The sequence below is a fragment of the Heptranchias perlo genome, chromosome 38 (assembly GCF_035084215.1).
Source record: "Heptranchias perlo isolate sHepPer1 chromosome 38, sHepPer1.hap1, whole genome shotgun sequence".
Lineage (NCBI taxonomy): Eukaryota > Metazoa > Chordata > Chondrichthyes > Hexanchiformes > Hexanchidae > Heptranchias > Heptranchias perlo.
The window spans coordinates 10,412,555-10,434,100 of NC_090362.1; the positions used below are offsets into that span (position 1 = coordinate 10,412,555).

The 21,546-nt window shown below is 41.0% G+C and overlaps 1 protein-coding gene across 3 annotated transcripts in view; it reads right to left on the reverse strand.

The window, feature by feature from the left end:
• Positions 1 to 21,546, reverse strand: part of LOC137304728 (leucine-rich repeat-containing protein 49-like) — a 238,100-nt gene that overhangs the window by 163,645 nt on the left and 52,909 nt on the right. For all 3 annotated transcript variants that reach the window (XR_010958635.1, XR_010958634.1, XM_067973404.1), the window contains exons 8-9: positions 19,630 to 19,773; positions 1,230 to 1,291 (exon numbers count right to left, since the gene is read on the reverse strand). Coding sequence is in view for 1 of the 3 variants with exons in the window: in XM_067973404.1 (XP_067829505.1) it covers positions 1,230 to 1,291; positions 19,630 to 19,773 (206 nt within the window). In the remaining 2 variants the exon portion in view is untranslated. The remainder of the gene's footprint in view (positions 1 to 1,229; positions 1,292 to 19,629; positions 19,774 to 21,546) is intronic.

The following is a 21,546-nucleotide window of genomic DNA, read 5'->3' on the forward strand; positions in this document are numbered from 1 at the left end:
ACTTTTTCTCCTCAGCTCCAAATACTCATCCTTCATGCTTTTCCACCTTCCTGCACTGTAAATATGTTGAAACTAAAATTCACTGCACCATCATGTACTCTACTTCATTCTCAGAAGCGACTCGGAACTGTAGAATTTCTCACCTTCCTCAGTCTTTCCTTCCTCCTACAATCTACAGCCTTTTTAACATGAAAGCTTGGTGTCATCTAATTGCAATTTTTTCCTACTTTCCTGCACTATGACCCTGGCATTTCCCTGAGGTTTCTCAATAAAAAGATAATGGAATTGTTAATAGTGTTAATGACAAAATATAAAGATGGCTGTTCAGGATCAGTTATAAAGTATAAAAGACGACAATCAAGGGGTCCCATCCAAACAGTCCCTTAAACGGACAAATTTCTTTCTGGTTGACCTGGTTCACATGATCTTCACGTGAGAGATATAAACAATAAATAAAGACAACTTCAGACGCCATGTTATTGCAAATTAAGATCAGTGCACACATATATAACTTGATTTGGTTAATAAGAACATTAAGATGAAAAGAATTTTGTTTCCTACAAAGATGCTCCTATTAAGAGTTCATTGCTTTATAATGTACTCACATCCACACTCAAACAGTGATGATCAGCAATAAATTATGTAAATTATTAGCCACATCCTGAGAGTTACAAAAATGGATGAACTCCTTCCAATTGATGCACAATCCAGTCAATGCACGTCTCATAATAAATAAACACAAACTGGAAAAGCAGTAAGATTTAAAATTGATAGTTAATAATGCTCAAACCCGTGAGTACTATAAAATGCATTTATGTAACACAATATGCAGCATTTGTCTCTTGCTGTTCAGTCTGTTGCTGCATAATTCCTAGTCTATGAACGACCTTCACTGAGCCACTGATAAATGGCTGCAGTGATCAAGCTCGGGCTTAAATTTACCAAACAATTAAAATCGCTGCTTAGTACGCAAGTCAGTAATGATCCGAAATAAAGTCAAGCAAATAGAAAAAAACATTAGCTTTAACCAATATTGTCTCAAGTTAACATAGAAACTGTAATATTTCTTAATTCTAGAAATGCCATCAAGGAAGGTGAAATGCAAAAAGGTTTCCGAAAATATTCTGTAACTAATAATAAGCAAGGGTTTTGTACTTTAACAAAGTGAGCACTTAGGCCTTTAAGGGCTGCCAGTGCTTCCGGTTAATTAAAAAGGATGTTGCTCTTACCTGGATATGTTGTTAAAGCTAAGAAAGAATCTTTGGAGACAAGGTAGTGTGTCTGCATCTCTCTGTAAAGGGAAAAAGAACAGAGAGTCGTCAGCAATAATGTGCTTAACATCCCAGCAGCCTTTGGATTGGTTCCTGCAGCTCCATTTACTGCAGCCTTGTCACTGATTTTTGCTCGGCAGTGAGCTGTGCCTCCTGCGAGTGGCCAAGCATTGTCGGAGACTGCTAGAATGCAGAGATCCACTCAGGCTGATGAGCTGATGTATTTGCCAGGTAAAGGGTAGTGATGTAGGGATACTCTCTCTCTCTCTCTCTCTCTGCACAGACTCAGGAGAAGAGCAACCTGCTGCTTCAGCATTTCAGTTGCAGGAGAAGCCTGGGTAATCTGGGTAGTACTACCGATTGGCTTTTAAAGCTGTCATTCACAAGCAGCTCGCTCTATTCAGCTTCCCATTATAGTTTGGCTGTACCTAAAAAAGCTACAAAAACAACAACTGCTTTCAGTGCCATATATTATTCATTCATGCCAATGCAGCTTTTTATTTTTATTTTTCATATTTAGCAGAAAAGCAAATGCTTCTGCACCTAGTACAAATGGAGTATATAAAACTGACAAAATAACCAACACACATAGAAACCAAGTACCACTGCACAGAATACAACATATAAATAAATTCTGCAATGATGAGAACACTACTCAGATTTATGTTTTAAATGAGACTATGGGCTGGATTCTCCAGGCGGAGTTCCAGTGAGGTGGAATTCACGCCCTCCTCTCCGAAGGTCCCCCAACCCTAACTCATTTCCCTGGGTCAGAGACATCTCAAACACACAGCGGGGTCTGGGCGAGATTACCACTGCCAAGAGGCTACCCGCTAATGTCCAGCTACAAAATCTCAGCGATGCTGCAGTACCAGAAGAAGCAGTCGAGCATTTAAAAGGGGCAGAAATACCCCAAAGGTCGGCATAGTAGCTAACTTGTAGGCCTCGGCAGAGACCAAGGCCTACATTACATAGAATTTACAGCACAGAACAGGCCATTCGGTTCAACTGGTCTATGCCAGTGTTTATGCTCCATACAAAGGAAGGTGAGTGGCAGGCTGGAAAGGAGCAGGCAGCGGCAGTCTTGGCAGGGGCAAGGAATGGAAACCAAGATTGGACAGTGAGGCAGTGATAGGCCTCAGTGCTTGAATTATCCTTCATTCTCTGCCGTTATCTTGCCCAATGTCACAGAAGAGAATCCAGCCCTATGGAACTATGGATATTCAATTTGAGTCAAAACATCCTGTAATAATTTTCTCAATCCCACACCGAGTACAAAACAAAATGCAAATTAAAAGACAAACCAGTTTTAACAAATATTCTGACCAACTACACATTAGACTATGGCTGTACTAACCAGCCACTTTCAGCAGAGAAAGGCTCCCACTGTAACGAATGCCTGCAATTTCATGAAATCACTGATACTTAAAGTCAAGTCCTAAGATCCTGGATAAAGAGTGAACTGAAGCTGCATTCATTTCAACTGTTGAGAAGTTACGGTGTAAATTTTGAGCCAAGACAGGAGTTTCCTTAAAAAAAAATTAGAGTTTGGCTAATTTATCTCTACTTAACTGGATGGAGGCAGGATAGCATGTCGGTCACTTCCGAGGCAAGTGTCCCTGTCACCCAGTGACTGGCCCGTAGGAGCAGCAGTTGATATACACACAAATGATTCAACAGATAAGACATGCAGGGTGTTCAAGAAAATATTCAGCTTCAGAAATGTTTCACTGTTGCAACAGCGAAAGTATAATATGCAGTCAAATATAGAATCAAAATGTGAATGGTGTTAACTCAATGTTCAAAGAGACAATCTGATTTTAAATATAGTGGAACCACAGACAGCATGGTGCTGTAATAACAAACTCTGATACCAAGTGATGAAACGTGTGCTCCCCATCTTATCCTGGCATCAGGAAGGAGTCTCGATCACTATGCACCTCCATTTCCCATTAAGCTCACAAACTTATCCAGGCCTTTGAGGAAATGTCATGCAGGAAGCAGCTGGTTCCACACGGGGATGGGAGAGAGAAATAAACTGGGCCCAGGTAGATCCAGTGCACCATCTGGCAACCGACTTAAGAATAGGGAACATTCCCCACCCCAGCTGGAAATGGTGCAGGCCAGTGGGAACTTTTGTGGTAGAGGAGTAATAAATACAAATAAATGCATGACAGATATCTGTGAATAAATTCATACAATCATTGTCAGTGGTCATGTAGTCAATAATTTCAATATAGAATCATAAAAAGGTTACAGCACAGAAGGATGCCATTCGGTCCATCAAGTCCGCGCCGACTCTATGCAAGAGCAATCCAGCTAGTCCCACTCCCCTGCCCTATCCTCGTAGCCCTGCAAATTTTTTCCTTTCAAGTACTTATCCAGTTCCCTTTTGAAGGCCATGATTGAATCTGCCTCCACCACCCCCTCGGGCAGTGCATTCCAGATCCTAACCACTTGCTATGTAAAAAAGTTTTTCCTCATGTCACCTTTGGTTCTTTTATCATTCACCTTAAATCTACGTCCTCTGGTTCTTGACCCTTCCGCCAATGGAACAGTTTCTCTCTATCTACTTGTAACCGTCTCTGTTCCAAGGAGAACAACCCCAGCTTCTCCAGTCTATCCACGTAACTAAAGTCCCTCATCCCTGGAATCTTTCTAGTAAATCTCTTCTGCACCCTTTCTAAGGCCTTCACATCTTTCCTAAAGTGGGGTGCCCAGAACTGGACATAATACTCCAGTTGTCCAACTTTGATTGATTTGGTCAATAGATGCACTCAGGATGTAATTGAGATTCATTTAAAGTGAATTCTTCAGTTCAGTATTTGGTGCAGAATAACCTAAAGAACACATCAGTATTTACAGACAGCCCATTCTAATTTAAAATTTTGATTCCTGCTCAGAAGAGCAATCTAGGATTGTCCCACATCACTTTCACATGTTACGTCAAGCCAGTGCAAACCATTTCTACCAGCTTCTTTGGTTTATTCAGGACTGCAGCCTCCTGAATTGTGCAGTGTGCGCAACTCTCCATTTAGATATCAAGGTTAATGTTTGCAGGCAATGAATAAATGAGAAGTTTCACCTTGTATAAAATGCACATACTGTAAGCAGATATTACAGGGAGCATCGCTGCACTAATAAGGTATCAAATGTTATTAAATTAAATAATAGGAAAGGAAGGTGAAATTAGAGATTAATATAATTGACTCTGAACTCTAAATCCTCCCACTGTTACTTTAAACAAAAATTGGTTCATCACTTGAGTAGGATCACTTTTGCATCTGCATGGCAGTAAAAAGATGCTTAAAATCAAATAGCTTCCAGGTCATGGTTTAATTTAAAACACTGGAATTAATCAAATTTCTCTCATTTTTTTCTTACACATTTCAATTTTAATAAGTTCTCATTTTAGATTAAACATTTATAGTGGTAAAAAAGATGAATCAAAGTTTCCCCCTCAGGCTTTATTATCTTTTAAATATTGGTGCCACAAAGCACACGTCAGCTGGTTGGGCCGAAGCTTCCAATGTGAAAGTACATGGCTGAGGCCTTCTCCCACTACTAATTCTCTGATTTATGCTGGCTGTTGTTTTCCAGAAATCATATTGTGTGTTATAAATTGGATAGCCAGGTGAAGGATAGAATATGAGAGCCTAGTCTTCAGTTGCTTCCAAGCCTTTATTCAGAGCTCCACATTACAACCACACCACACCCTAGATCAGCTCTCTTATAAATGGATACAAGCTTCTCAATTGATAAGCACCACCTGCATACAATTAACGCTAATTGATGTAAATCCATTGGATAACTTAACATTGTCTAAGCAATTTCATTTTCTGCATCCACAGCTTTGACTCTAATGGCCAAATGAAAACCTTGTAGTTTCTATTTAAATGGCTGTTGGAATGGTCATACAACACGTGGCAGAAAGACACTAATTGCTTGTAGTTATTAAACACCACTCGATTTACCAACTCAACAATGCCTTTGGACAAGCAGGCACGGCTTTGCCAGGAATTAGATGAAGTAATTGAAACTACTGCACATTTACAATGAACACACTGCAATCTATACAGAGGTTTACTCACTGATACTTGCAGAAGAGATCGTAACGTAAATATGAATGCCAACTCTCTCCTCATAATGAAATAATGCATTGGGTTTTAAGCAAAAGCTTTTAATTCTTTTTCACAGCAATGTTAGTGCAGAGGACCCATGTAATATTTGCAAAGTACTGGTAATAGTGGACAACTATCATCATTAAATTATGAGTGGTCATTAAATATACGTGCCAACCATTTATGTTTGACTCAAGACAGTATGCTTTTTGGGGGCACTGCTCACATCTGTATTTTCAGATTCAATCAGCGTGGATTCGGCTTTCACTCCTCCACAGCCTTCTACCTTAATCCTGTTGTTGCTAACATAGAGGCCCGGGTTCCACATTGGGACAGGATATTCCTTCCAGCTTCTGCAAGGGGATTGGTCACAGAGAACCCTGAGGCCACAGATCTCACCGTTGCCATTACATGTGCTGTTATGCTGATCAACGGCAATGGTGAGGCAATGCCCAGTTGCACGGTATGGCTGGAATAGGCACGGGTTGTGCTGCTGACTGTGAGGACACCAACATCTCCAGACCCTCCCACCAGCCCTCTCCCACATCTGCACAGGTTGAAGGAAGCACCCATGCCCGGGCTACAGATACAAAAGCAAGCGTCATAGCCTGACACAGCTGCCACGAGGCAACGGCCACATCCATCCCATGAGGTTCCCTCTTAACCCTAATCTGCTGCTTCTTCTCAAGCATTTGGCACAGTGCCTCACGTACTGAGAAGCACCAGATTAGGGTGAATAGGGCAAACTTCACACACTGTCACCAAAGAGAAGAACAGTGGTGGAAATAGTAGGCACACATACATTTTTGAATATTAAAACTATGGATTCAGTACAGTCATTGTTTGTACAAAGAATATTATTGGCAAGATATGGCAGCAGATTTCATCAGGTGGCGTGAGTGGCAGATTTGCAAGTTGTATCGAAAAGGGAAAGCACTGTAGGTGTCTCCCTGGACTGTAATTATTTATTTTCACATGTCATAGGGTTATTATCCAGGGCTGTTTTAAACAATCAGCTTTTTCTGAGTTTATCTAGCATGTAGTTGAGCCATACGGACCAGAGGTTCCAGGTTTGATTCCCAGATGGTATTGAGCTAGCCAATCTCAGCCAGTGCCACACTAAGGGAGATACAATTGTCCCCAGTTGTCCCCAGCATTCCAGGTTAAAAAGATAAAATCAGCCATAGTTCTCACTCCAATGCTGGAAAGTGTGTGTATATATGGCTTGCTGCGTTGGCTCCTTCAGTCAAATAGGAAGGTGCCAATACCTTCAACAGAGATGAGAACAGAAGAGGGGAAAGAAAAAAACAAAACTTCCTCGAGAAAAAGCAGACTGCCCAAGACCTGTTGATCAGAACTGACCCAATATATGGAATGGGACCAGCTTGGCGGAGGATCAGCAGCCTACCTGGCCTTGGATTGCAAACAGAGAGCTTCCATGCAGTGAAACATCTGACTTTTGAAACGTATTTCTCCCTACATCCATATTCTAGAATTACATAAGTGCGCTATTGTAGAATTCATCTTGGGCCAAGCCATGTGCAATTTAAAAAGAAATTACAGTTGTGGGGCCAAGTCAGGTCTGAATGGGAATGTATCTGTTAATCAGCTACTTTCTTTAGCCTAAAGGTGGCAGATTTTGAGTGACAAAGCCTGTCTTCTTACTCTCACTCTCAGGCTATACCAGTCTGGCAAAGCTCATTCAGGTACAGCATCATCCTTTTCTCTCAAGTGTCCAGCATTGTGTTATTTTTGAGTGCGATGAAATAAGTTCTTCATTGAAGAGAAACAAACTGGCATCACCTTGCTGGCCTTAAGTCAATCAAGCTGCAGGCCAAGCACAGAATTGTACTGGCAGTGGTTTGAGGGGAGGAGGCGAGTTCACAATCCAACCTCTCCAGCTCCTCTTACTAGAGGGGAAGACATGATTGTAAGTGGACAGGATCAAAAAAAAAGAAAACGAAAAACACCTTTAAAAAATAAAATAAAAAGACATAGTTGAGAAGATATCCATAACGGTTGCCTCAAGGGGCTGTCTGGTTTGGTTTCTTTTAGAATTATATTTTTTAAATGATGTGCAATTCCAAAAGATATTAAATGTAACTGTGCAATAAAGGATTTCCTGAAATAGATCATCCTGTGTTCCAACCACTGTCTAGTCTGAAAGCAAAGTGGCAATGGGCTGTTCCATTGAAAAAGGCAGTGCCCAGTAACCTGGCCTCTGCTTATCTGAAGCACTAACTAACCATAGATAAGCACCTGCCACATATATTGCTGCGATATATTGTGGAATAGAATTATAGATTACAGCACACAGGGAGGCCATTGAGTATATTGCATTTGTGCTGGTGCTAGCTCTTCAATTGGAGTGAGCTATTCTAATCCTCTTTCTCTGCTCTTTTCCCATATCCTTTTACCTTTTACCTTCTCCCCTTTCAAATAATTATCCAATTCCCTTTTAAATGATGTTCCAGTCTCTGCCTCAATAGCCACTTGTGGTAAAGAATTCCATATTCTAATGACTGTGTGAGAAAACATTTCTTCTAAGTTCCCTCTTCCAGTGATGATCTTCACGTTACCAATCCACCAGCCACTGGTAAAATTCTTTTTCTATTTAACCCCTCAAAATCTTTCAGAAATTTTGAAAACGACTATTAGATCCCTCCTTCATTCTCTTCCACTGAATAAAGCCCTAGATTTTCAAACCATTCTTCATCATTACAACCTCTTATTCCTGGTATAATTTTAGTGAATTTTCACTGTACTCTTTCCATGACATTAATATCATTCATATGAAAAGTACTATATAAATGCAAACTCCTTCTTTACTAGAGTGCAGATACACGAGTAGAGATTGACCATTACACCCAACCAGTCTTCAGCAAGTTACAGCTTTAATCAAACCTTAAAAGAAAAATAATGTACAGCTTTCATTAATTTGAAAAATCAGAGGGAAATTGACATACTGGCTGAAATAAAGCTACAATCTGAACGAGTAGGCACCTTTGGCACTCAATTACTGATGCACTAAAACTTCAGTGTTAAAGGAATACCCGAACTTTAAGGTGATTTGGCATCTGTCAGAACGATTCAGAAGAAAAGCTGAGTAAATATTTCACAGTATCATTAAATGTACCAGATCACTCTGTAGAATGTGCTCCCTAAAGTTCAATCCTAACACAGAAACAAAGGAGAGATTTGGAAAGTGAGGTTATCCTTGTATGTGTTTACAATAAGAACAGTGCCACTAAAACCTGTAGCTTGTTACTGAAACATGTACACAGCAGGAGACCAAGAGCGACAGTTTAGATCTGTCTAAAATTCAATAGACGGAAATTCAGCAATGTGGCGCACAGATTGTGCAAAATAACAAAAATGAGACTCAATTGCTAAATAACCTCAAAATTATTTTAAACAGGAGGTCCAACAAAAGATTAAGTTACTTTATTGCTAGAAGTATTTTTTATTCATAAATGTAGTTACTCTTTATGAAGACATCTTAAAACTCACCAGACTATTGATTCTTAGAACTACTGTAAAAAGAGTTTGAGAATTCTAAAACTAAAGGTGTTTCTTCACTCAAAGCTAGCTATCAGACTCACTTGACTGTTCATTTTTAATTTCCCTTTTCTGGAGACAGTACTGTTTTTGTTGGACCGTGTAGTGCATAATTCATATTCATACTAGCCTCCTTCAATAGCTGGCATCCCTCTGCATTCCACTGCTTTAAGGCGGTGATGATTATTACAGTGACGATTCACATTCTGGTCATACTTTACATAGAGAGATAAATGGACATCATTTTTATTCACACATATACACAACATAACTAAGATATATATGTATATATAAAAGATATACAACATCTATTTGCAAGATCCTAAACTGCTATCTCTTAATGGCAAGGATGGATTTCTGCCAACTGCTAAATAGGTCAGGCATCACATTACAGTTTTAAGCCTTTGGCATAAATTCCATCCGCTTTATAAATTTCATGCCAGTTTAGAACAATATCACTGGTGCTCTTCCAGGGCTACAATGATGCTCTATCCATCCAGCTATTGGTACTCACAAACCAAAGTTACAATGGGAACAGCATTTTGTCTCTTAACAAATGTTATCTTTGAATGTTACAGCTTCTACAAGTGCTCAGTTGTATTAATTGTAGCTGCAGAAACTGATGTAATGTATTTTTTCTGCTGTCCTGATGGAGCTGCCTCAGTCTGAGGTGCAAGTCTGTAGATGTTGACCACCCGAGTGATCATTCATCTTATCTGAGTCTAGTCAGGGACTGGCAGCAAGCAATTCAACTGCAGGGGTATCACAGCCAAGCCTGCCCTCACCCCTTCACCTTCAGAACCATGATAGGGTCCCCCTTGTCCTCAACTTCCACCCCACCAGCCTCCACTTTCAATGTACCATCCTCCGCTATCTCCAGCACCAAACACATCTTCCCCTCCCCTCTCAGCATTCCAAAGGGACTGCTCCCTCCACGACACCCTGGTCCAGTCTTCCATCACCCCCAACACCCGCTCTCCTCCCCACAGTACCTTCCCATGCAAGCACAGGAGATGAAACACCTGCCCTTTCACCTCCTCACTTCCCACCATCAAGGGCCCCAAGCACTCCTTCCAGGTGAAGCAGTGGTTTATTTGTATTTCTTTCAATTTAGTATACTGTATTCACTGCTTACAATGCAGTCTCCTCTATATTGGGGAGACCAAACGCAGATTGGGTGATCGCTTTGCTGAACACCTCTGTTCAAGGAAGTGGAGGATCCGCAGGCCATCCTGGTGGGGGATGGAGGTGTAGAGGGACTGGATGTCTCTGGTGAAAAGGAGACGGTTAGAGAACTAGAAACTCTTAGTGGCGGAGGGCATCGGAAGAGTTGCGTATGTCGGTCAGAAGAGACTGGACAAGGGGAGAGAAAATAGAATTGAGATAGGAGGAAATAAGTTCCATCGGGCAAGAACAGGCTGAAATGATGGGTCTCCTGGGACAGTTCTGTTTGTGAATCTTGGGAAGGAGGTAGAAGTGGGCTGTGCGGGGTTGGGGGACTATGAGGTTGGAGGCCGTTGTGGGCGGGGGGGGGGGGGGGGGGGGGGAGGTGGGGGTGGGGGGAGATCTCCAGTGGAGATGAGGTCAGTGACGATCTGGGAAACTATGGCTTGATGTTCGGTGGTTGGGTCATGGTCCAGGGGGAGGTAGGAGGAGGTGTCGGAGAGTTGTAGGTTATAGTTGGCTGCCTGTGCTCATCTCATTAGTCGGTCTGAGCCTAGCCAGAAGATTTCATGGTAGCAAGTAGCCACATAGGAAATAAGCAACTCTGTTTTGAGTCAGTCTGATATTGAGGATTAGAGCAGGAGATGCATCTTTGTTGTTTTTAACATTGCAAGATTATTTATAAAGTTTGCAATTAGTATAAATATGCTGTTTGTATCTAGCATTGTTCTTTTACCTGTTTTAAATTCAATAAATTAGTCTAGTGGCTTATTGCCTGAGCCATGGTTTGATAACATATTATTCATCAGCCTATCAAAGTCCAGGAGATCACATGGCGACACGTAGTATTACGTGAGCATATTAAATGAGCCTCTGTACAGTCACTAGTATTCTCCGTTCAACACACTTACCAAGATATTGGGAGGTTAAAGGCACATTCTAGTTTGTAAGAACCATCAGATCTGCTTACGAGAGTGGTCAGGAACACTGAACCCAATTACAACAACTTGCACTTAGAGTACCTTTAACGTAGAAAAACATTCCAAGGTACAATTAGAATAGCTAATTGAAAAAGAAAAAATAAATGAACAGGAACAGACAGCGAAACAGAGAGAGTGTGTCAGAGGAAAGAAAGCGTTCCGAGAGGATGCATGAGAGAGAGAGAGAGAGAGAGAGAGAGGAGTGTAGGTCAGGTGAGGAAGAAAGTGTATCAGGAAAGAGAAAACAAGAGAGCAAGCAAAAGAGTGAGAGAAAGAGAGCAAGAGAAAGCAAATGAGCATGTAAAAGTGCACAAAAGTGAGAATGCAAGGGAGGGTACAAGAGAGAAACAAAGCCTCTGGAAAAAATTAAAACATATGTTTTCCTTTAGCCAACTCAGTAATTTGTATCTTTATTGTAAGTCTCTTCTGCAAACTTAGTTACAAGTCTAAAACAGAGCTGGGTTTCTAATTTATTTAAAGTAATGGTATGCCCTCTCTCCTCACTCTGCTGAAAAGCTTTCGGTTAAGAATAATAAAACTGTGTTCTTAGTAATACTCCGTGGGAATGGATGAGGCTCATTTAATGTGAACAAACTATCTAGCAATTGCTTTGCAACATGTTTAAGAATCTTAAAAAGGAACTAGATCCCAATAGTTTTTCAATAACGAGGATTCTTTGCATTAACTTCTCTTGCACATACCAGGGTTAACTGTCCAAAGTTAACACAGCTCATGGGGGTAGCGTTCTGCATCCTTGTCCCTTTAAGAGCACATCACTCAGCACCCCAGAGCAAGGGATGTCAAATATGTCTCCTGGTCTTAATCGCTATCCAGTGACAGTATGGACATCAGGGGAGGGCAGAATCAGGTGTGGCTGTGCAGCCCTCCATGTTTCAGTAATCTGCAACACTCAATGTTAAGACTCGCACATTAAAACAGCTACTCATATCATGTACTGGAGAGCTGCTGATGCCTGTACAACCATACCCAGCAAAAGTTAGTGCAGTAAGGGGAACTGTACCCCAGCGAGAGTCAGCGCCTTCAGGAACTGTACCCCAGCGAGAGTCAGCGCCTTCAGGAACTGTACCCCAGCGAGAGTCAGCGCCTTCAGGAACTGTACCCCAGCGAGAGTCAGCGCCTTCAGGAACTGTACCCCAGCGAGAGTCCGCGCCTTCAGGAACTGTACCCCAGCGAGAGTCAGCGCCTTCAGGAACTGTACCCCAGCGAGAGTCAGCGCCTTCAGGGACTGTACCCCAGCGAGAGTCAGCGCCTTCAGGGACTGTACCCCAGCGAGAGTCAGCGCCTTCAGGGACTGTACCCCAGCGAGAGTCAGCGCCTTCAGGGACTGTACCCCAGCGAGAGTCAGCGCCTTCAGGAACTGTACCCCAGTGAGAGATAGCCTGTGCATTTTTTCCTGTGAATAAAAGAAAATAGCATTGTCATAGTGTAAGTATATTTTCCCGTTTTGGTTTTGACAGAATAGTGCAACAGCACCTGAGCTTTTGCTGTCCTTTAGCCATTTTTTTACTCAGTATTGTGGATAAGGTAAGGCAGCTCAAAGCATGTAAAATTTCTACTGACAATACCCATACCCTTTAGTCAGGAAAATGGATGCGCAATTTCAGATGGCAATTTTACAAAATGAAGGTGTGTTATTTGCTCGTTGAGTATGTGATCTGAAGAATGGCAGGTATAGCAGCACACAATGTTCATTTCTTCCTGGGGTTTATTGTCCCAAATTTACCAAAAATTGAACTTTACACAACAAATCTTCATTAAACTCCAATGTTGCTTTTGGTGCCTTATGTATTACTACATGATAACTAAAGAAAAGCTCAAGATAATTTCCTATTGGACTGTTCAAACCAAAAAACATCCACAGTGTGTTCTGATTTACCGTAAATTACAACACATAATCCTCTGTTAAATTCAGAAGAATGCCCTTGTAGTTTGTAATAAATCTTTGCTAAGAAGTGGAGGCTGATTTTTGAGTAGTGTTTTGTGAAATTATAAAATTCCTTCACTTTCTCCTGGGTTGAACACCACTTAGAGCTGAAAGTGCAGGTGAGCAACCAGCCCCCAGATATCTAACAGAAACACTCTGAACCAGGCAGTCAGAGGCAGAGCAGGCAATCAGCCTGCTCCAGGCACCTGAAAGTATTACTCTGAGTCAACCAGAGGGTGCATACAACTGGCGCCAGGCACCCAGCAGTGCTACTCTGAGCCAGGTAGCGGAGGCTGAGAAGGCTCTCCCTCCAAGTTACCCTTTCCCACAGCAGCACTGCTGGAATTAAACCCATGCCTCTCTCTGCCATATCAACATACTCTGCTGCTTGAAATGCACTGTGCCACCCTGACATCAGTGTTACGTAAAATACCTTTGTGCCTAAATACTTTAGAAAAATGATTGAAAAACTATCCATGTTTGAATATCTAACATAGAAAGAATTTTCTATGCATCATACAATTGAAAAATAAAATTCTGAGACTTCTGAAAACACATACCAGTATGAAAACATGTAAAAAGGGCAAAAGTATGTATATGTTCAAGAAAAAGTATAGTTCAGTGATATAAATGCAAGGAATGTAAATTCAGAAACTATGTCAAAATTCAAGACTAGTTTGGATAGGTGGATGAAGGAAAAAGGGGATTAAGGGATATAAGAAATGTGATAAGAACCATTTGCTTATGTGGAGGATAAATGTTGACACAGACTGGTTGGGCCCAGTGGCCTGTTTATATGTTGTAACTTCTATGTATTTCATACTTTCAAGAAATCTCACTGTTCATCCACATCCTTCAACTACTTTCCATTGAGTGTCTACACCCATTCTTTGTTTATTCTCCCAAAATGTATTACCTCAGACTTACGCACATTAAATTGTATCTACCACCTGTTTGCCTATGCTGCTAACCTGTCTATGTCTTCGTGAAATCTTTACAGGCTTCCTCGCTCTTTGCCAAATCCCCTACTTTTGTGTTGTTAGCAAATTTCACAATTGTATTCCCTATGCCCAAGTCTAATTATTGGAGAACAAAAGTGAACCCCAAACTGACCCCTGAAGTACACCACTTCCAACCCTTCTCCAATCCAAACAATATCCTTTCACCTTAATTCTGTGTCCTGTCTGCCATCCAACTTTCTCTGCTACATTTTCTCTTATACATTAGAATTTTACTAACAAGCCTCTTCTGAGACACTTTATCGAATGCCTTCTGAAAATCCATATGCAGTGCATCTACTGCATTCCTTTTATCTATCCAGTCAGTCCTTCAAAAAAATTCTTAAATTTGTCAAGCATGACTTGCCCTTAATAAATATGTGCTAGTTGTTCTTGATTAACCTATGAATTTATAAATGCTCTTATTTTATCTCGAATTATGGATTCTAAGAGTTTGCCCACAAATGACGAGACTAATTGCTTTATCATTATCACTTTATCGTCATCACTTTGTTGCCCTTCAACAAAAGGTTTTACTTCTCCAGTTCCACAGCACAATTTTCACATTAAAGGAGGATTGAAAAATTGTGCCTGGAGCCACTGCTATCTCCTCACTGACTTTTTTCAAACAACCTAGAATACATACCATCAGGGCTAATGTCTTTTCTATCTTGAATTCTGCTACTTTTTTCAGAACCAATTCCTTTTGTATAGTTATCTTTATACAATTGTTCCACATCCTCCTCTAGTATATCTACATTCTCATTTCTATCGTCATTTGTAAAAACTCATGAAAAATATTTCAATTGCAGGACCAGTGCACATCTCATCCATAATGTGTAATTGGCACTTGCAGAAGCATGTCAAAGATTTTAATTTATGTAATGATGACAAAGCTTGAAATACAGATTAAAAAAAACTTCTCCGAGGGCAGCTGCAAGGCAGCCATTTATCAATGTGAGGAGTGACTGGTTGTACTGTATCAAGAAATATTATAGTTGCAGGGAGAAAGCAGTGACCCTTTCATTAAAGTCATAAAACCATCGATCTTTTCCAATAAATGTCCACAGTCCATGCCCCCCTCCCAGAGGCTTTGCAGACAATAAGGAATATGCAATTTGTAAAATTACTAGCTACAGCCCCAGCAGGAAGTAAATTATGCCCCTAAACTGCTACTAAATCCAAATGTTACAAAAGTAAACAAAGTAATTCCATGTGTCCCAATTAAAACAACAAATAAACAGAATCTAATTGGAGCCTATTATATCAGTAGGATTAAAGTTGACATCAAATATTGTAAAATAGAACATAAAACCCCTCAATAAAGATGTTTTTAAAACCCACAATATTATTTTGTATAAGACCAAGGCGAGTATCAAATTCAAAATCCAAAGTTACTAATTTCTGAAATGTAAATGTATAAAAAGAGAAGTTACAGCAGCTTGTGATGCACCTTATTTACTGGATGGCATCTGGCCAGGTAATACTTTTTGCTCTCATTTGACAAGAAACATGTTGGAAAAATGATATATACACCAGAATCGCTGAACACCAGGAATCCTGCATGTATATACAGGTACCCGAGCCTGGGCAATAACACCAAAACTGAGCTCATGTCAGGTCATGGGTCAGACTAAAGGTGGGATCTGTATGACTGAGCATTTCACTTTACATAGAACCTTCCCTTGCTCTGCAGCAGAGCTGCTGCTGAAAACAAAGAATCACAACAGAAATAAACCCCTTAACATTTTGTTTATTTGCAGGTGAGCCAGGAAAATGCCCCTTTAATTCTTTATTTATATATTATCCAGTTTTAGAATAGCTTCTGATGTCATACTTTTTCCCTTCACCACCATCAGAAGTTAATGAGTAAGAACACTGTGACCCCTCCACAGCTCCAGTCCCAATGCTGCCCTACGGTTATGGCAGCGGTATAGAATCTGATAGATGGAAAGGAGAAACAAGAGGCACAAAGGATCGGGGGAGAAAGATAACACTAGAGCAAGTAATAGTACAGTATTAGGTGGGATCAGACTAAGAGAGAGTACAAGAAAGTCTAAGACTGGTTTGCAGTGCATGTGTGTAAATAAGATTGGTGAGCTGTAGGCACAAATATCCACGTGGGAATACAATGTTGTGGCGATAACGGAGACCTGGCTCAAAAAAGAGCAGGATTAAGTACTAAATATTTCTGGATACAAGGTGTTCAGGAAAGATAGGGAAGGAAAGAAAGGAGGGGGGGTGGCAGTATTGATTAAGGAGAATATTACAGAGAGGATGTCCTGGAGGGGTCAAGGACAGAATCTATTTGGTTAGAGTTAAGAAATAAAAGAGGTGCCATTACACTACTGGGTGTATTCTATAGGCCACCAACTAGTGGGAAGGATATAGAGGAGCAAATTTGCAGGAAAATTACAGAGAGGTGCAAAAGCTATAGAGTAGTGATAACTGGGGACTTCAACTATCCTAATATATTCGGAATAACAATAATAATATAAAGGGCAAGGGGGGGGTGAATTTTTGAAATGTGTTCAGGACAATTTTCTTAAATCAGTACGTTTCCAGCTCAACGAGGAAGGAGGCATTGCTGGACTTGGTTCTAGGGAATGAGGCAGGCCAAGTGGAGCAGGTGTCAGTGGGGGAGCATTTGGGGAGCAGCGATCATAGTATCATAAAGTTTAGAATAGCTATGGAAAAGGACATTGTCCACTCTAAAGTAAAAATACTCAATTGGAGGAGGGCCAATTTCAATGGGATGAGAACAGATCTGGCCCGGGTAAATTGGAATCAAAGATTGGCAGGCAAAACTGTAGTTGAACAGTGGGCAGCCTTTAAAGAGGAGATTGTTCGGGTACAGTCTAGGCATATTCCCACGAAGCAGAAAAGTAGAGCAACTAAAGCCAGAGCTCCCTGGATGACAAAAGAGATAGTGAGTAAGATGAAAAGGAAAAAAGGGGCATATGACAGATGTCAGGTTGATAACACATGTGAGAACCAGGCTGAATATTAGAAAGTTCAGAGGGGAAGTGAAAAAGGAAATAAGAGGGGCAGAGAGAGATTAGACTAGCGGCTAACATAAAAGGGAATCCAAATGTCTTCTACAGGCATGTAAACAGTAAACGGGTAGTGAGAGGAGGGGTGGGGCCGATTAGGGACCATAAAGGAGATCTACTCATGGAGGCAGAGGGGATGGCCGAGGTACTAAATGGGTACTTTGCATCTGTCTTTACCAAGGAAGAAGATGCTGCCACAGTCTCAGTAAAGGAAGATATAGTTGAGATGCTGGATGGGCTAAAAATTGATAAAGAAGAGGTACTTGAAAGGCTAGCTGTATTTAAAGTAGATAAGTCACCAGGTCAGGATGAGATGCATCCTAGGTTGCTCAGGGAAGTAAGGGTGGAAATTGGGGAGGTACTGGCCATAATTTTCCAAACATCCAGAGATACGGGGGCGGTGCCATAGGCCTGGAGAATTGCAAATGTTACACCCTTGTTCAAAAAGGGTGCAAGGATAAACCCAGCAACTTATAAGCCAGTCAGTGGTGAGGAAACTTTTAGAAACGATAATCCGGGACAGAATTAGCAGTCACTTGGACGAGTGTGGATTGATTAGGGAAAGCCAGCACGGATTTGTTAAAGGCGAATTATGTTTAACTAACATGATGGAGTTTTTTGATGAGGTATCAGAGATGGTAGATGAGGGTAATGTAGTTGATGTGGTGTATGTGGACTTTCAAAAGGTGTTTGATAAAGTGCCGTATGGTAGGCTTATCATCATGATTGCGGCCCATGGAATAAAGGGGGCAGTAGCAACATGGATACAGAATGGCTAAGGGGTCGATGCTGGGACCACTGCTTTTCTTGATAAATATATTAATGTCTTGGACTTGGTTGAACAGGGCACAATTTCAAAATTTGCAGATGACACAAAACTTGGAAAGGTAGTAAACAGTGAGGAGGATAGTGATAGACTTCAAGAGGCTATGGACAGGCTGGTGGCATGGGCGAACACGTGGCAGATGAAATTTAACGCAGAAAAATGCGAAGTGATACATTTCGGTAGAAAGAACGAGGAGAGGCAATATAAACTAGAAACCACAACTCTAAAAAGGGTACAGGAACAGAAAGATCTGGGGGTATATGTGCACAAATCGTTGAAAGTGGCAGGGCAGGTTGAGAAAGCGGTTAAAAAAGCATACGGGATCCTGGACTTTATAAATAGAGGCATAGAGTACAAAAGTATGGAAGTCACGATGAACCTTTATAAAACACTGGTTCGGCCACAACTGGAGTATTGTGTCCAGTTCTAGGCACTACACTTCAGGAAAGATGTGAAGGCCTTAGAGAGGGTGCAGAAGAGATTTACTAGAATGATTCCAGGGATGAGGGACTTTACTTATGTGGACAGGCTGGGTTGCTCTTGCATAGAGCCAGCGCGGACTCAATGGGCCGAATGGCCTCCTTCCGTGCTGTAACCTTTCTATGATTCTACGGTTTTCTCAGCAAGAAACTATATAACTTACCTGAGTACTAAAAGTTTTATCATTGCACCTTGCTCTGTTAGACCCAGGGTTTGAATCCACTCCTAAACTTTCAAGAGCTGCAGGACCACCCACTAGACAACAACAACTTGCATTTATATAGCACCTTTAACATCCAAAGGTACATCACAGGAGCATAATCAGACAAAAATTGACAGAGGTAAAGAAGGCGATATTAGGAAGGGTGATTAAAAGCTTGGTCAATGAGGTAAGTTTTAAGGAGCGTCTTAAAGGAGGAGAGAGAGGTGGAGAGGCAGAGAGACTGTGAAACGATCCAAGTTATTCGGAGGAGCTCCAACAATCTGCTGTAAAAACAACAATGCTACTTTCAGTAGTAACAGAGAATCCTTCCAGAACAAAAAAGTACTGCTACAAGAGCGACAGACTGCACCTAACGCAAATAAGAACAATGAGACTTGCAAAGAACATTGAAGCAGCTATACGGAATTATCTAAACTTGGTAGGTGGGGGCAAGGAGCGTCCCAGGCAAGATGGATCGTAGGTTAGAAAGTAGTGAACAGGTGAGTGAACACAAAAGCTCAGACATACCTGAACCAGAAGCCAGGAATAGGGAGACACTGGGGGCAGTAATAGGAAATGATGATGTAGTAGGACTATCAGAAGCATCACTGGCTCCAGAGGATGGTAACAAGTATAACATTGGGGGTATACAATGTACGGAAAAGATAGAGTGGACAGAAAAGAGGTGGTGTAGGCCTAGTAAGCTTATATGTCAGGAACATTTAGGAGGTAAATGAAGTTGATCCTGTGGGAGGTGGAAAACTACACAATGAACATCTCTAACATGAAAAAACAAAGCTAAAATTAGGGCAATGTTACAGACCATCAAATCACCAGAAGAAGGAAGACAGTTTGCTTTATGAAGAGATAGGCAGGGTATGTGAGAACAGGAAAGTTATTTAAATGGGAATACTCCAATCAACCAAATATAAATTGCGAAAACCCCAAGCTATTTATCGTGAGTGTTGGTAAATGTAATGCATGACTGCTTCATGATCCAGTGCTTCGGGGAAGCCACAAGTAAAACTTACCACTGATTCAATCCGATTCCGTCTAAGATTGAGTTCAGTCAGCGAATCAAGGCCACTCATGTTTTCAGCACGAACAATGAAGTTCCCAGCGAGGTTAAGCACTCGAAGTTCAGACAAATGATTAATGTTTTCCATCCTACAGATCTATAAATAAAAACAATCTTAATATTAACACAGATTTCCACACAAGAATAGAAACACATAGCTCAAGAGAAAAATGCCTCTTCCTACAGATAAAACAAATGTTGAACCAAATTTTAAAAAGAAACACAGGAAGACAAACCATTAGTACTGTGCACTGCTAATCTGTGAAAAGGTAAAAGCGAGCAAATTAATAATACAAACAACAGCAAAACAGGGAACTGTTTTTGTTTTAAAGTGAAGAGTTGGTTGCTCTTCTAAAACACCTTAGCATATCTCAGAAACTAATCAAAACACTTCATGTACAATGAATTAACGTCTCATCTACAGGACTACCAATGTAGCATTTCAGGCCTGATCCAGTAACTATTGCTCCAGACAGTGACAGAGTTGTTATCCACATCCAATCTACTCCGGTATCAGAAAGAATTAATACTTTCCCTGGATGACTGAAGATAGAGATTAAAATGAAACAGAAAAAGGAAACTTTTGACGAATATAAGGTTCATAATACAGTCAGAATACCAGGCCGAATACAGAAAGTGCAGAAGAGATCTAAAAAAGGGAATAAGCGAGACAGAGAGAGTATGAGAGTAGATTAGTGGCTAACATAAAAGGGAACCCAAAAGTCTTTTATAAACATATAAATAGTGAAAGGGTAGTCAAAAGAAGCGTGGGACCGATTAGGGACAAAAGAGATCATCTGTGGAGGCAGAGGGCATAGCTGAGGTACTAAATGAATACTTCGCATCCATCTTCACTAGAGAAGGGGATGCTGCCATTGTAGCAGTAAAGGAGGAAGTAGTAGCGATATTGGAGACGATAAAAATAGATAAAGTGGAGGCACTTAAAAGATTGGCAGTACTTAAAGTGGAAAAGTCACCCGGTCCAGATGGGATGCATCCTAGGTTGCCAAGGGAAGTAAAGGTGGAAATTGCAGAGGATCTTCCAATCCTCCTTAGATATGGGGATGGTACCAGAGGATTGTAAATGTTACCCCCCCCCCCCCACCCCGTTCAAACAAGGAGAAAGGGATAAACCCGACAATTACAGGCCAGTCAGCCTAACATTGGTGATGGGGAAACTTTCAGAGACAATAATCTGGGTTAAAATTAATTGGCACTTGGAAAAGTATGGCCTAATAAATAAAAGTCAGCGTGGATTGTTAAAGGAAAATCATGTTTGACTAACTTGATTGAGTTCGTTGATGAAGTAATGGAGAGGGTTGATGAGATTAGTGCAGTTGATGTTGTGTATATGACCTTTAAAAAGGCATTTGATAAAGTGCCACATAATAGATTTGTTAGCAAAATTAAAGCCCTTGGGATTAAAGGGACAGTGGCAGTGTGGATATAAAATTGGCTAAGGGACAGAAAGTAGAGAGTAGTGGTGAATGATTGCCTTTCAGACTGGAGGGAAGTAAACAGTGGTGTTCCCCAGGGGTCAGTATTAGGACCACTGCTCTTTTTGATATATATTAATGACCTGGACTTGGATATAGAGAGTGTCATTTTAAAGTTTGCAGACGACACGAAACTCGGAAATGTAGTAATCAATGTGGAGAATAGTAACAGACTTCAGGAGGACATAGACAGACTGGTGAAGTGGGCAGACACATGGCAGATGAAATTTAACGCAGAGAAGTGTGAAGTGATGCATTTTGGTAGGAAGAATGAGGAGAGGCAATATAAACTAAATGGTATCATTTTAAAGGGGGTGCAGGAACAGAGACCTGGGGGTGCACATACACAAATCTTTGAAGGTGGCAGGACAAGT